This window comes from Mobula birostris, chromosome 5 (genome assembly GCF_030028105.1).
Source record: "Mobula birostris isolate sMobBir1 chromosome 5, sMobBir1.hap1, whole genome shotgun sequence".
Taxonomy (NCBI): domain Eukaryota; kingdom Metazoa; phylum Chordata; class Chondrichthyes; order Myliobatiformes; family Myliobatidae; genus Mobula; species Mobula birostris.
This window is the reverse complement of record NC_092374.1, coordinates 185,441,196-185,456,009: the sequence shown is the minus strand read 5'-3', so window position 1 is coordinate 185,456,009 and position 14,814 is coordinate 185,441,196. Positions and strand designations below refer to the sequence as shown.

Genomic DNA, 14,814 nt, shown 5'->3' with positions numbered 1-14,814 from the left:
TTTCCAGCATTTTCTGTAGTTATATCCCTCTGACTTATCTTTTGTAAGGCTCCTAAATTCCACACTCAGTGAAATGTCGCTTTGATGACAAGGGCCGTCACTCTCATCTCCCCTCTCAAATTCAGCTCCTTGGACTGACTTTGGAGCAAGTCAGTGATGTGGTCTGGAATTGATGAAGCCAGAACAGCCTCTGTCAGGAGGTTACTGAGGTGTAAGGGGGGGCGGGGGGCACGGTTGTGTAGTAGTTAGCACAACGCTTTATGGTACCAGTGACCGGGTTTGACCTGGGTTCAAATCCCACCACTGTCTGTAAAGAGTTTGAACACACTCCCTGTGACTGTGTGGGTTTCCTCGGATGCTCCTCTGTCCTCCCACAGTCCAAAGGTGGGACGTTAATTGGACATTGTAAATTATTCCATAATTAGGCTGATTCCATTAAAGAATTATCACCAACAGCAAAACTGAAGTGGTTTATTTTATCAGCAATGGTTATAAAGAGACATCACAACATGTTTAAAATACAAGTGTACACATGTACATACAGTATAGGATTAAAATATCCCAAAATCACCCTCCAATACAACATTCAAACTCACAGAGTTTTATTGCAGTTTCACTGCTTACTGTACAGAAATGGGAAGGATTTTGTGAGGAAATGCTGTACCTGGTATTGGCACTGGGGAAATCACAATCTTTATGGGATTTCTAATAACAGCATTAGTGTAACAGCCAGAGCAGTTTTAATACTTGTATAAAATGGAAAGGATTTCTGGGCTTGGATTTACTGGTTTGGTCTGATACAACAACACAAAGGTGGGGTGGAGTCTACACACTGTCCTCAGTTTGACTAACGGCAGACAGTCTGGGCAGGAAAATGACAGATTTGATGTAGATCCCACAATGATTGCAAATGGGATCAGTGTAGATGGACAATAAGGTCAGCATGGATTTGGTGGGCCGAAGGGCCTGTTTCTGTGCTGTGTGACTCTGTGACCCTTCTCAGGGTGGCCCAGGAGCAATAGTTCAATGTTTGTAGATTGATGAAGAAAATGCTCATCACTGATGTGTCACTCCGAGTTGGATGATGCCGGCCTCATTATTATGCTCAGGGTTAACGATCCGTGTATGAATGGGATTTATTGTCCTGAAACTGTAACCGGGTGATTTCATTGCAGATTCCAGTAAACAGGTGAACAGAGGAACTCCAGTTCCAACTGACTACTGCGAGGGTACAAAGGGTAACTCCTGTAACACCGACGTGATGGAAGAGCAATGCCATGGCCGAGAGTGAAAATGGTGACATCGGGATGTTCTGTTTGATCTCTCTCAGCTGCCAGCTCTTCACCTCTCTGCTACGACAGGGGAAGTCAGTCTCGATGGCACAAACAAATACAAGCAATAGGAAGTGTTGCTGCTTCACAAACAGATTGGAAATGATGGGAAAGGAGAGGGACTCAGAGAGACCTTGTCATTCTGGTGGGGAACATTAACCACAGGAGGTGCTTGGTGAACTGAAGGCTGCCGTGTCCCTTCTAACTGACCGGATGATTTTCAGGTTCAGCTTCGTGACCTGGGCTGAGAGTTTGTAATTCCTGCACTTTTCCACGATCCTAAAATGGACAGAATGTGTTTGTTATACATGATGACAAATCTTCACTTTGTTCACTGAGATAAAGATGGCACAGAGTGATGGGCAGAGTGACGGGAGGGGTGTGGGACAGGGCAGGGGAGGGGAGTGGGATGAGGGAGAGGCAGAGGTGACTAATTGGACATAACTGATGTTACAAAGGGTCAGACAGAGACAACCACTTTCTGCTGAACCAGACACGGAGAAATGGTAAATATCCATAATAGTGTCCAAATAAGAATGTAATGAAACACTAAGGGATACTGTCCATTAAATTAAATTTAACCAGATATTATCAACAGTAACAGAGGTCATGATTCCCACTAACCCATATGTCAATAAATGAGAGAGAGTGGCGTTATAAATACAGCAGGAAGATTCCAATGAGTTTATACATGTGTGAATTGAGAGAGGGAGAAATGACAGTGAATTTACAAACTATTTAAAAACAAGAAAACTGCAGGAATTTATATGAACAAAATACCTGTTCTATTTCAGCACGGTTGTTCTCGTCAGTTTCTTCATTTCTGCCTGTAATGATTGAAATAATCCCTTATAAATTCTAATGAATGATATACATTGTTGAAGATTATTTGTTGCTATTTTAACCCACCATATATTCACAGCTGAGTCACAGATTTGTACAGCACAGAAACAGGCCCTTTGGCCCATCTCATCATGCTGTGTTTTTTCCCATCAGCACCAATCCCATTTGTCCATATGAGGTTCATACCCTTCTAAACCATGTCTATTTAAATGGCTTTCTAAATCCTTCTTGTACAATTAAACTTAATATGTCCTCCTCTGTCAGTGTGTTCCAGATGCCAATCACTCACATCTCCTTCAAAACTCCTTCCTCTCAGCTTAATCCCAAAAGTTGTTTTTGATACCCCTGTCATACCATGGGAAATGATTTTCACTCTCTACCCCATCTATGCCTTTCACAACCTTGTATACTTATAAAGGTCACTCCTCAGCTGCCTTCACTCCAGGGACACCAAGCCCAGCCGATGCAATCTCCCCCCATCACCAAACTCCTCCAATCCAGCAACATCCTGGTGAATCTCCTCTGCACTCTCTCCAGTGCAACCACATCCTTCCTATAGTGTTGTGACCAGAACTACACACAGTACTCCCAGTGTGGCCTATCCAGTGTTTTGTAAAGTTGCAATGTAGAATCATAGAGAATACAGCATGGGTACAGGCCCTTCAGCCCAACGAGTCCATGCTGACCACATTGTTCTCTGAGCTCGTACCAATTTGCTGCATTTGTCCCATATCCCTCCAAGCACTGTCCCTGAATGTACCGATCCAAGTATTTCTTACATGAAAAGTTTGTACTTCCCACAACCACTTCCTCTGGCACTCACCAACCTCTATGTGAAAAAGTTGCTCCTGAGTTCCCTGTTAAATCTTTCCTTTCTCACCCTAATGCCACCCACCTTATCTATGCTTCTTGTTATTTTAAACATTTCTACAAGGCCTCATTCTCCCATGTTCCAATCCATAAACACTTAACCTGGCCAACCTCTCCCTATAACTCTAGTCTTGGCAATATTCTCGTAAATCTTTTCTGCACTCGTTTTTGTTTCATTGCATCTTTCCTATAACAGACTGAACAAAACTGAGAAGCTGAGCTGAGAAACAGGAAAGGTATGGCCACATTAGTGGGATTGTATTACAGACCACCCAATAGTCAATGAGAATTAGAAGAGCAAATCTGCAGAGAGATAGCAGGCAACTGCAGGAAACATAAAGTTGTGGTGGTAGGGGATTTTAATTTTCCATATATTGATTGGTACTCCCATACTGTTAGGGGTCTAGATGGTTTAGAGTTTGTAAAATGTGTTCAGGAAAGTTTTCTAAATCAATATATAGAGGGACCAACTAGAGGGGATGCAATATTGGATCTCCTGTTAGGAAACGAATTAGGGCAAGTGACAATTGACTTTAACATCTACCCATCCACTGAGGTACGGCTAACTGGTCGAGAATTTCCTTTCTGCTGCCTTCCTCCTTTCTTAAAGAGTGGAGTGACATTTGCAATTTTCCAGTCCTCTGGTGTTATGGCAGAGTCCAATGATTTTTGAAAGATCATTTCTAATGCCACCACAATCTCTAACGCTATATCTTTCAGAACCCTAGGGTGCAGTTCATCTGGTCCAGGTGACTTTACGTTGAGGTCTCTCAGCTTTTTGAGCACCTTCTCTCTTCTAATAGTAACTGCACCCACTTCTCTTCCTTCCCACACTGCAACATCAGGCATACTGCTAGTGTTTCCACAGTGAAGTCTGATACAATATATTTATTTAGTTCATCAGCCATCTCCTTGTCCCCCATTATTATTTCTCCTGCCTCATTTTCTAGCAGCCCTACATCCACTCTCATTTTTCTTTTAAACATATTTGTAAAAACTTTTACTATCCACTTTGATATTATTTGCTAGCTTGCTTTCATATTTCATCTTTTTCTTTCTAATTTTTTTTTAGTATCTCTCTCTCAGTTTTTAAAAGCTTCCCAATCCTCTATCTACTATCATGCCTGTAGCATCTGTATTCTGGAGCACTGAGCTGCCAATCCTGCCCTTCTCTCAGCCATGTTTCTGTTATGGCTGTAACATCCCAGTCCACAGAGCCAATCCACATTCTGAGTTCACTCACGTTACCTCTTAATCCACATGCTGTGAATTAAATGCAGTTTGACTGATTCTTTTCCTTCCCTTTATCCTGGCTATCCCGAATACAAAACTTGCTCTTGCAAATTACTGCTTTATCCCATGTGTTGTTCCTGTGCAGAGTTCCATCCCATCCCCAAGCGTTCTTGCAATGATTTTGACCCTTCTCTGGTTCAAGTGTAACCTATCCCTCTTGTACATGTTGCTTCCATCTCTAGAAGAAATCCCAAGAACCTGAACCTCTCCCCTTGCTACAGCACCTCAGCTATAAATTCATCCGGCCCCTCTTTCTATTTCTGACCTTGCTTGGTGTCCCAAATTATAAAGAGCAGCATGCATGTATGTTCTCCTCCACACTAACAACCAATGTTCATTCTTGGAGATCTATGAACTTGGAGCTATGGTCCAAATTCCACCCTGCCCTTAAATTCACATGGTCCATTTCTGACACATCTCTCTCTTTCCTTTCTTTATCTCCTTGTCTTCATGTCTGGGAGTAAGCCGTCTATTGATATCTTTTGTAAACCTACTGAATCCTACAGCTATCTTCACTGTACCTCCTGCCAGCCTGTCTCCTGTAAAAATGCCATTCTCTTCTATCAGTTCCTTTGTGTCCGTGTGGTGAGGCTTTCTTTTCTGGGAATCAGAGATGTCCTACTTCTTCAAGGAATAAAGTTCCCTTCCTCCAAAATTGACGCTTCCCTCACTCACATCTCCTCCATTTCACAGGCATCTGCCCTCCACACATCATCTTGGTGCCTTAACACTGACCGAGTTCCTCTTGTCTTCACCTCCCACCCACGGGACTCTGTATCCTTAACACTGACCGAGTTCCTCTTGTCTTCACCTACCACCCACGGGACTCTGTATCCTTAACACTGACCGAGTTCCTCTTGTCTTCACCTCCCACCCACGGGACTCTGTATCCTTAACACTGACCGAGTTCCTCTTGTCTTCACCTACCACCCACGGGACTCTGCATCCAGCACATCATTCTCTGCACCATCCGCCATGCCGGTGGCCAACCATTTTAATTCCAGTCCCCACTCGGGCTTGAGATTCCATGGTCTCCTCTACTGCCATGATGAGGCAACTCTCAGGTTGGAGGAGCAACACCTCATATTCCATCTGGTAGCCTCCAACTTGATGGCATGAATATCGATTTCTCCAACTTTCAGTAATTTTTCTCCCTCCCCTTCCTTCTTCATCTATTTGCCACTGTGCCCCCCCTCCTCCCCTGCCTGCTACCCCTCTTCTTTCCTTTTCTTCCATACAGGAGATTAGTGTGCAAACTTAAAGCACACGGTATTGGGGGTAAGGTATTGGTGTGGGTGGAGAATTGGTTAGCAGACAGGAAGCAAAGAGTGGGAATAAACGGGACCTTTTCAGAATGGCAGGTGGTGACTAGTGGGGTACCGCAAGGCTCAGTGCTGGGACTCCAGTTGTTTACAATATATATTAATGACTTGGATGAGGGAATTAAATGCAGCATCTCCAAGTTTGCGGATGACACGAAGCTGGGTGGCAGTGTTAGCTGTGAGGAGGATGCTAAGAGGATGCAGGGTGACTTGGATAGGTTGGGTGAGTGGGCAAGTTCATGGCAGATGCAATTTAATGTGGATAAATGTGAAGTTATCCACTTTGGTGGCAAAAATAGGAAAACAGATTATTATCTGAACGGTGGCCGATTAGGAAAAGGGGGGGGTGCAACGAGACCTGGGTGTCATTATACATCAGTCATTGAAAGTGGGCATGCAGGTACAGCAGGCGGTGAAAAAGGCGAATGGTATGCTGGCATTTATAGCGAGAAGATTCGAGTACAGGAGCAGGGAGGTACTACTGCAGTTGTACAAGGCCTTGGTGAGACCACACCTGGAGTATTGTGTGCAGTTTTGGTCCCCTAATCTGAGGAAAGACATCCTTGCCATAGAGGGAGTACAAAGAAGGTTCACCAGATTGATTCCTGGAATGGCAGGACTTTCATATGATGAAAGGCTGGATCGACTAGGCTTATACTCGTTGGAATTTAGAAGATTGAGGGGGGATCTTATTGAAACGTATAAAATCCTAAAGGGATTGGACAGGCTAGATGCAGGAAGATTGTTCTCGATGTTGGGGAAGTCCAGAACGAGGGGCCACAGTTTGAGGATAGAGGGGAAGCCTTTTAGGACTGAGATTAGGAAAAACTTCTTCACACAGAGAGTGGTGAATCTGTGGAATTCTCTGCCACAGGAAACAGTTGAGGCCAGTTCATTGGCTATATTTAAGAGGGAGTTAGATATGGCCCTTGTGGCTACCGGGGTCAGGGGGTATGGAGGGAAGGCTGGTGCAGGGTTCTGAGTTGGATGATCAGCCATGATCATAATAAATGGCGGTGCAGTCTCGAAGGGCTGAATGGCCTACTCCTGCACCTATTTTCTATGTTTCTATGTTTCGATGTTTCTATTCCACTCTCTTCTCCTATCATATTCCTTCTCCAGCCCTTTGCTTTTTCTACCCTGCACCTCCCAGCATCGTCCTTCATCCCCCTCCTGCACCCACCTGGCTTCACAAATTAGCTTTGAGCTTGTTCTCCTTCCCCTTCCCCTCTTCCTTTTTCTGGCTTCTTCCTCCTTCTTTCCAGTCCTGATTAAAGGTGTCAGCACGAGACATCGACTGTTTATTAATTTCCATCGTTGCTGCCTGACCTGCTGAGTTCCTCCAGCATCTTGTGTGTCTTGCTATGCACTTGGAATCCTCAGTCTCTCTGTTGAACATTTCTACCATGTACTGCAGATATCCAAGTCCTGTTTCAGCTCTACAAAATGGATGACCTTATACTTGTCAGAATTCAGTTCCATTGCTAATGCTCTACCCAAGTTTCCATCTGACCCATATCCTATTGTAGACCGACAACTTTCCTCACATTCAGAACACCACCAATTCCCATGTCATCTGTAAACTTACCTCCTACACTCAGAACTAAATCATTAATGTATATCACAAAGTGCAGAAGTCCTAGAACCATTCACTACCATACGCAAGTAGGTGCAGACATCAAATCAGAAAAAAAAAAATTCTTCCAACACGACCTCTGCCTTCTGTCATCAAAACGATTTTGAATCCATTTCACTGGATCACCTTGGATCCCAGGTGTGTTAGCCTTCTGGGCCAGCCTCTCATGAGGGACCAAGTCAAATGTCTTAAAGTCCACATGGAGAACATCTTTCACATTGCCTCCAGTAATCTTCTTTGCCATCTCCTCAGATTAGAGAGATACAGTTTATTTGACTCTGGGCCTTACTGACAATCCCCAATCAGATCCTGATCTCTCCAATTATACACAACTCCCATGACTTGAATTCTCTCCAATAACTTCCATGCAGGCACGGATGGAAATCACTTAAACTCAAATCAAAAGTTCTGGACTTCCACAATCCAGCAGGAGTCCCAAACCCCATCAGCTCACCTACTAAGAGATCCCAGCACCTCTGTGCAGAACCTCCAACAGAATCCAGCAAAATCTGAGCCAGAACTGTTCCCGACTGACAGCAGCCAGCCAGGACAGATTTGATAACGTGCTGGAGAATTCCCCTCAACTGCTCCCTTGAGAAGCTTTAAGTGATGGTGAGATCAGGGGAAAGTGTTCACAGTGACTGAGTTCTTTAGAAAAAGCTTTGATTTTGATACTTACTGCAAACTGGAAGGAATCTGGATAACATTATCACAAATGTGACCCCTAATAGTGTGAACAGGATCCAGATTGGAATGTCGATCTTGCAGCTTTGATCTGAAATGCACAGAAGTGAACCCATTGAGTAAATTCACATTGTTTCTCCAGATCCAGTACCAGTTTAAAAGGACATTTAACATAGTCATATGTCCAATGGTGTTTATGAGACAAAGCAATAAATTAATCATAGTTCAAAGCAAATTTATTATCAAAGTCACTATGTCACTGTTTACTAATTTAAAATTCACTTTCTTGCAGGAATTCACAGTAAAACAGAGGAATACAATAGAAACAATGAAACACACAAACAAACACAGACAAACAAACAAGTCGAAAAGACTGCTGAAGGGTCTCTGCCCAAAACATCGACTATACTCTTTTGCAAAGATGCTGCCTGGTCTGCTGAGTTCCTCCAGCATTTTGTGTGTGTTGCTTGGATTTCCAGCATCTGTAGATTTTCTCTTGTTCATTTAAATGCATTGAATTTTTTAAACACAAACACAAAACTAATTCCTAGAAAGAGGTAAACACATGAAACCTGTAAAATTCCCCACACACCAAGATCCAAGGTTATGTCGTCCATAACAGCCATACAGTCAGCACTAAGTACACTACAAAAGGCAAATGCAAACACTAACTTCTCTCTCCTCCAACGCCGATAGTCCTTCTCTCTGTCCTCATTCTCCATCAGTTAGATAACTCTTTCCCTTTCTCCACTCCTCTCATCTGCCCAACAAACACACACCACCCCGACTGGTTCCCCTCTCCCACTCCTCCATCTGTCCATCACACACACACACCACCCCGACTGGTTCCCCTCTCCCACTCCTCCATCTGTCCATCACACATACACCACCCTGACTGGTTCCCCTCTCCCACTCCTCCATCTGTCCATCACACACACACACCACCCCGACTGGTTTCCCTCTCCCACTCCTCCATCTGTCCATCACACACACACACACACCACCCCGACTGGTTCCCCTCTCCCACTCAGATGGTGGGGGTGAGTCTCCCTCGGGAACCTCTGCTGTTCTCATGGTAACACTGCTATGGACTCCAGGATACTGACCCAGTGACAATAAACTGTCTCCCCGTATTCACCTGATACCTGATATCATTACTATCTTGTCATTATTAAGCTGTAACCCAGTGACAGGCATTTAAAAGTCACGGAGATGGTGATTGGTGAGACTGACGCTCCATTTACTGGTGATAGCTGGACCAGTGACACACACTCAGAAGGCTCTCGTGGTCAGCACATGATCACAGACCTGGAACAGGAGCAGGTGATTGAGAGCCTGAGCTGTTCAAAAGGACCACGGGGGACCTGTGAGACAACTTCACATGGATAAAGTGACTGATATTTGTGGGGTGGGGACTGGGACTGGAATCCCAGGGTCCAGATGAAGCTCTGGGAAATCCACACCTCTCTGAAATGGAGATCAGCAGAGTCAACTGAAGGAGCTGGGTGAAGGGGAACGAAACAACACCAGCAGAATCAATGGCTGTTGTTGGGCTGGTTGGGTGCACTGAAGTTTCCAAGTCCTGAGCACCTTGACCAGCAGAAACAGTTTCTAATCAACCTGTCAGTCACTTTTTACATCCTGAAAACTGTAATTATTTCACTCCTCAACTGTCTAGTGCACTCTGGTTTCTGTAATCTCTGCATGTAATTTAACATTCCAGCAAATTTCCACTGTCCTCCCTCAAAGACCAATACGTCCTTCCTGTGACGTGTGGCCCAGATCTGCAGACGTGGTTTCACCAGAGCTTTGATGTCTGTAGCACAACCCCTATTCCCCTGTATCCGGTACTCTGGGTCTAAAGACCCACATCCCACTGGCTGCTTTACTGACACTGTGTATGTGTCCATGACACGTTATTGTTTGATGAACACAGACCACACAGGGTTAGTAGATCACCATTTAGAAACCAATTTGTCCTGTCCTTTTTAAATCCAATAAAAGATTTTGTAGTCACCTACATTAAAAGCCATTGACATAATTCTTCCCCATTTGCACCAACTTTCTGTGATTTATTGCTGCCCTGTTACAATATCATTGGAAACTTGTTTGTGACCATTTAAAATCCCATCACTGGACTCAATCTGATGGAAAGTTGCAGTCACAACAGATTTGCCACCATCAATTCTCCACTCTGGTCAGTAGCATGCTTTCAGTTCCATCAGGTTCACCTTTGGGAGTTTATCAAGCAGCTTCTTGAAGTCCGGACACTCCCTGTATAACCTACAGTGTCTATATTGGGTCAGACCTCCAGCAGGTCTCCCAGTCCCCAGCTGTAGACTGTGGGGCTGAGGACTGCAGGTGCTGGTGTTCCATATAAAGCAGTTCACAATGTACTGACTGAGGTACTCATTCCATTCCTGCACTGAGCACCATAGCCACCATTTTAATGTAATTTAAGAATATTTGTGCACATACCTTTAGACACAATCCAGCAAAGGAGGGCAATGAGGATGAAGACAAGAGCCACAATGTTACAAATATTCAGTCGCCACCACCACTGCTTGTCATCTAGAGTCCACAGGGAGAAATGAACAACAACATTAGAACTGTTTCAAACTGTTTCAAAATTGAAGTAACGGATCAACACAAACAGTTCTACATATGTTTCAGTGGACAGACATGGATTGGGATTGGTCAGGTTGACTGTGATAATGAATGTCCTGAACATGAGACAATCCACCAGGTTGGAAAAGGACCAGGTGTCAGAGCAATGCAGTGAGGGAGGTTCAGAGATTTCACTCCACTGTCAGTGTGTGGAGATCCCTGGACAGACTAAAGACCTTGTTGTTAGTTCTGGAAATATATTGTAAAACCTGGGTATCCATTATCCTCAGGCCGTGAAGATGGAAATGGCAGGAAGACTGCAGTCTCTCTGTGTACACACTGAGCCAATGAGACAAGACACCACTGTAAATAAGCTCAGTCGTATTATCCCAGTGATCAAGTGCTGCAATTGACATGGTCATGCCAGTCAGCCAATCAGAATGGTGGAATTGGGAGATGGTTCTGGAGAAAGCTGGGCGGAGAGAGATTTGTGACGGACACTGGTGGCGTTCTTGGTCTTTTGGCGGGAGATGGAGAGAGGAGAGGATCGGGAGAGGCAGCCGCAGGATTTGATCCGACGGGAAGGCGTGATTCAAAGGAGTCCAAGATGGGAAGTTCTACTGGAGATCAGTGATGAGGAGTTGGTGCCATGAGTAAGGGACATACCCAGATTTTAGAAAATATGATCTCCCACACTGTGCACATTTCATGGAGAAGACCGTAGGGACATGAACTTGCTTGAGGTACTGGTGTATATGAATGATCTCATAGTGTTCGAGTCCACACTGGAGGAGCACAAGATGAGACTAATGAAGGTGCTAGACCGCCTGAAAACTGAAGGGTTAAAACTGTCACTGGACAAATGCCAATTCTGCAAGATGTCAGTCAATTATGTTGGGCACATAGTCTCTCAGGATGACATAGTTATGTATCTGTCCAAGGTCGAGGCAGTGACCACATGGACAAGGCCCAAGAATGTGAGAGCTCTGCACTCATTTCATGGATTCTGTGGGTACTACCAGAGATTTGTGAAGGATTACTCCAAAGTAAGCCATCCTTTGAATCAGCTTCTGTGTGGTTACCCTCCCTTGGGGAATAAAGGGAGGAGAACAAAAGGAGAAGAAGATAATGTTTATCTTTGCCCTTTGGAGCCTTTCGGGAAAAGATGGGATGTAAAATGTGAAGAGGCCTTTCAGCTGCTGACTAAAGCACCTGTGTTGGCCTTTGCAAACCCCCAGTTGCCGTATGTCCTGCATACTGACGCCAGCCCTGCGGGTTTAGGGTTTTTTTTACATCAGGACCAGGGCAAAGGGTTGAGACCTATTGTTTTCATCCGCTGGAGTCTGTCACCCTTCAAATGAAACTACCCTACACACAAATTGGGCTGAGGTGGCTAAGTTAGGTGACTATCTATATGCTGCCAAGTTGGAGGTGAGGACAGACAACAATTCTGACCGTGGTGAACTTGGATGCCACAGGTCACCGTTGGTCAGCAGCATTGTCTATTTATGATTTCAGACTGAAATATCGGCTGGGGAGTCAGAACACTGACGTGGATTCATTGTCCCGACGATCACATAAGATGCTGGAAGTGGACGGAGAGTGGGAGTGTGTTCCTGCCTCTGGTGTTAAAGTACTGTGCCAGCTTTCCACCACAGGGAAATGAGCAGCAAGGCTGTGGCAGGATAGAGCTGTGGATCATTTGGGAGCTTCGGGTTGTGCCATTCCACAAGTTTATTGCAACTTGACAGATCTGGATACAAAGCAGTTGCCTGCCTTGAGTCCTGTGGAATTGGCAGTAACCCAGTGAGACAACCCTTGTAAAGGTGCCATTTGGTCATCTGTTACAGAAGGGGATATGACCCAAGTTGAAAAAATGAAACACCCTACCATACCCCTACTGATGAAGGAGTGGAGTAAACTGGAGTTGAGAAACCAGGTTTTATACAGGGTCACGTCTTCTCCAGACAGGACTCAGTATTCCCAGTTGGTTTTTCCTGAGAAGCATCAGAGGATTGTGTTGAAGTCACTTCATGACAATTCTGGTTACTTGGGGTTTGACAAGACTGTTAACCAGAAAGAATGACAATCTAAAAATCAGTCAATTCAATGAATCAAGGACAGTGGAAGCAGACAGGCTATTTGTCTTTGTTCCTGCCACATGCTTGGGGATGGAGGCTGCCATTTTGTGAAGACACTCTATTCTCCATTTTGTGAGCTTGACATGCTGGGCTTGATCAATGCTTTAAAGAAGACGCAATGATACTTCAGTTAATCTGTTGGACTGGAAATCAGATGTTCTTTGGTTGGTTATAACATACAGGTTTGTGAATGTTGGGGTTGATGCATGCCTGAAGTGATTCAAGCTCATTGCTGATTGAGAACAAAGAGCTATAAATTATCGACTGTCACTTGATGGGAAGAGGGCAATAAATTAACGCTGGCTTGGAGCAGAGCCAATCACAAGGTGTTAGAGGACAGACACGTGACCTGTGGCCAATGACACAGGAATGCGATATTTGAATTGATTAGGAAATGATATAAAATTGGATGCATTGTGTGTGCTGGTAATAATAACTTTGAAGAATAACCACAGCAGATACAAGCGTGAGAAACCCTGAGTGAAACACGTGGTGAGTGAATCAGGACAATGAGGAACGCCTGGCCAGCGTAAACTCCTTTGCCGGGTAATACCTTTGCTATTCTTTGACTGTGCAGGAGAGTCAGGGATACTTAGCGGGTGGGCACACAAGGTATTTAGTGTATGAATTCACATACTCGTTAGTTTAAACAATAAATGTCCTTGTCAGTAAAAACAGATCTCTCTGTGCCTCACTAGTCATCATTGTAATATTTTTCTTACAACAAGATCGGTTCTATTGACCCCAAATGAAGCCTGAGGTTGAAGGGTACTGTAAGTCCTGCATTTGATCTATTTGGAGAAGCAGAAGTTGGCTGATACCAGAGTGTCTACGCCTTACATAGCGGACAGCCAGGTGCCAAATGTGCCAGTTTTCCAGGTGAAGCCAGAAGCCGGGAATGACCCTGTCAACATTCTCCATTGGAATTACATTTTACCTCCAGGGCAGGAGGTGTGTGTTGACTGAAAGCCTGACATGGACCCTACACCTAGTAGGAGAAGAGCAGAGAAGCAATCAGCGGAACGAGCTGGAAAGGACCTAACCACTGAATGCTGTACGGACTCAGAGGATGAGGAAACAGGGGTGTGGTAAACGTTACCATATGCAAACCCTGAAACTTTGTTTAGAGGAACAAAGCTGCAGAGAGATGGTTGACTTTTGCAAAGAAGGTGATTTTAACTTTCCACATATTGACAGAGACTCCCATAGTGTAAAAGGACGAGATGGGATAGAGTTTGTCATCTGTGTTCAGGAAAGTTTCTTTCATCAGTATGTAGAAGCCTCAATGTGGGAATGTGCAATACTTAATCTGTTCTTAGGGAATGAGACAGGGCAGGTGACAGAAGTTTGTGTAGGTGAGCACTTTGCATCTAGTGATCACAATGCCATTCGATTCAAAGCAAATTTGCAAAAAAGATGGGAATGGTCTGCGGGTTGCAATTCTAATTTGGAGAAAGGTCAACTTTGATGGTATCAGAAAGGATCTGGCAAGTATGAACTGGAACAGGATGTTTTCTGGCAAAAGCATACTTTGTAAGTGGGAGACCTTCAAAAATGAAATTTTGAAAGTGTTAACCTTGTATGAGACTGCCAGAATAAAAGGTAAAGTTAACAGGTGTAGAGAACCTTCATTTTCCAGAAATATTGAGGCCTGATTATGAAAAAAATGGAGGTTCATTGCAGGTGCAAACAAGAGAGAAGCTGCAGATGCTGGAAGTCTAAGCAACACACACAAAATGCTGGAGGAACTCAGCAGGCCAGGCAGCATCTATGAAAAAAAGTACAGTCGGCGTGTCATGCCGAGACCCTTCGACAGGACTGGAGAAACAGAGATGAGGAGTAGGTGCAGGGGAGCAGAGATAGAAACACAAGGTGATAGGTGAAACTGGGAGGGGGAGGGATGAAGTAAAGAGCTGGGAAGTTGATTGGTGAAAGAGATACAGGGCTGGAGAAGGGGGAGTCCGATAGGAAAGAACAGAAGGCCAGGGAAGAAAGAAAAGGGGAGAGGAGCACCGGATGGAGGTGATGGGCAGGCAAGGAGATAAGGTGAGAGAGGGAAAAGGGGATGGGGAATGGTGAAGGAGAGT

At 44.5% G+C, this 14,814-nt stretch overlaps 1 protein-coding gene across 1 annotated transcript in view; it reads right to left on the bottom strand.

The window, feature by feature from the left end:
- Nucleotides 1-463: 463 nt before the first annotated feature.
- LOC140198124 (uncharacterized) overlaps nt 464-14,814 on the bottom strand; it is a 144,422-nt gene continuing 130,071 nt past the window's right edge. Inside the window, exons 14-17 of the mRNA XM_072259067.1 lie at nt 10,458-10,550; nt 7,975-8,070; nt 2,112-2,158; nt 464-1,610 (exon numbers count right to left, since the gene is read on the bottom strand). Coding sequence (XP_072115168.1) covers nt 1,533-1,610; nt 2,112-2,158; nt 7,975-8,070; nt 10,458-10,550 — 314 coding nt within the window. The 3' untranslated portion in view covers nt 464-1,532. The remainder of the gene's footprint in view (nt 1,611-2,111; nt 2,159-7,974; nt 8,071-10,457; nt 10,551-14,814) is intronic.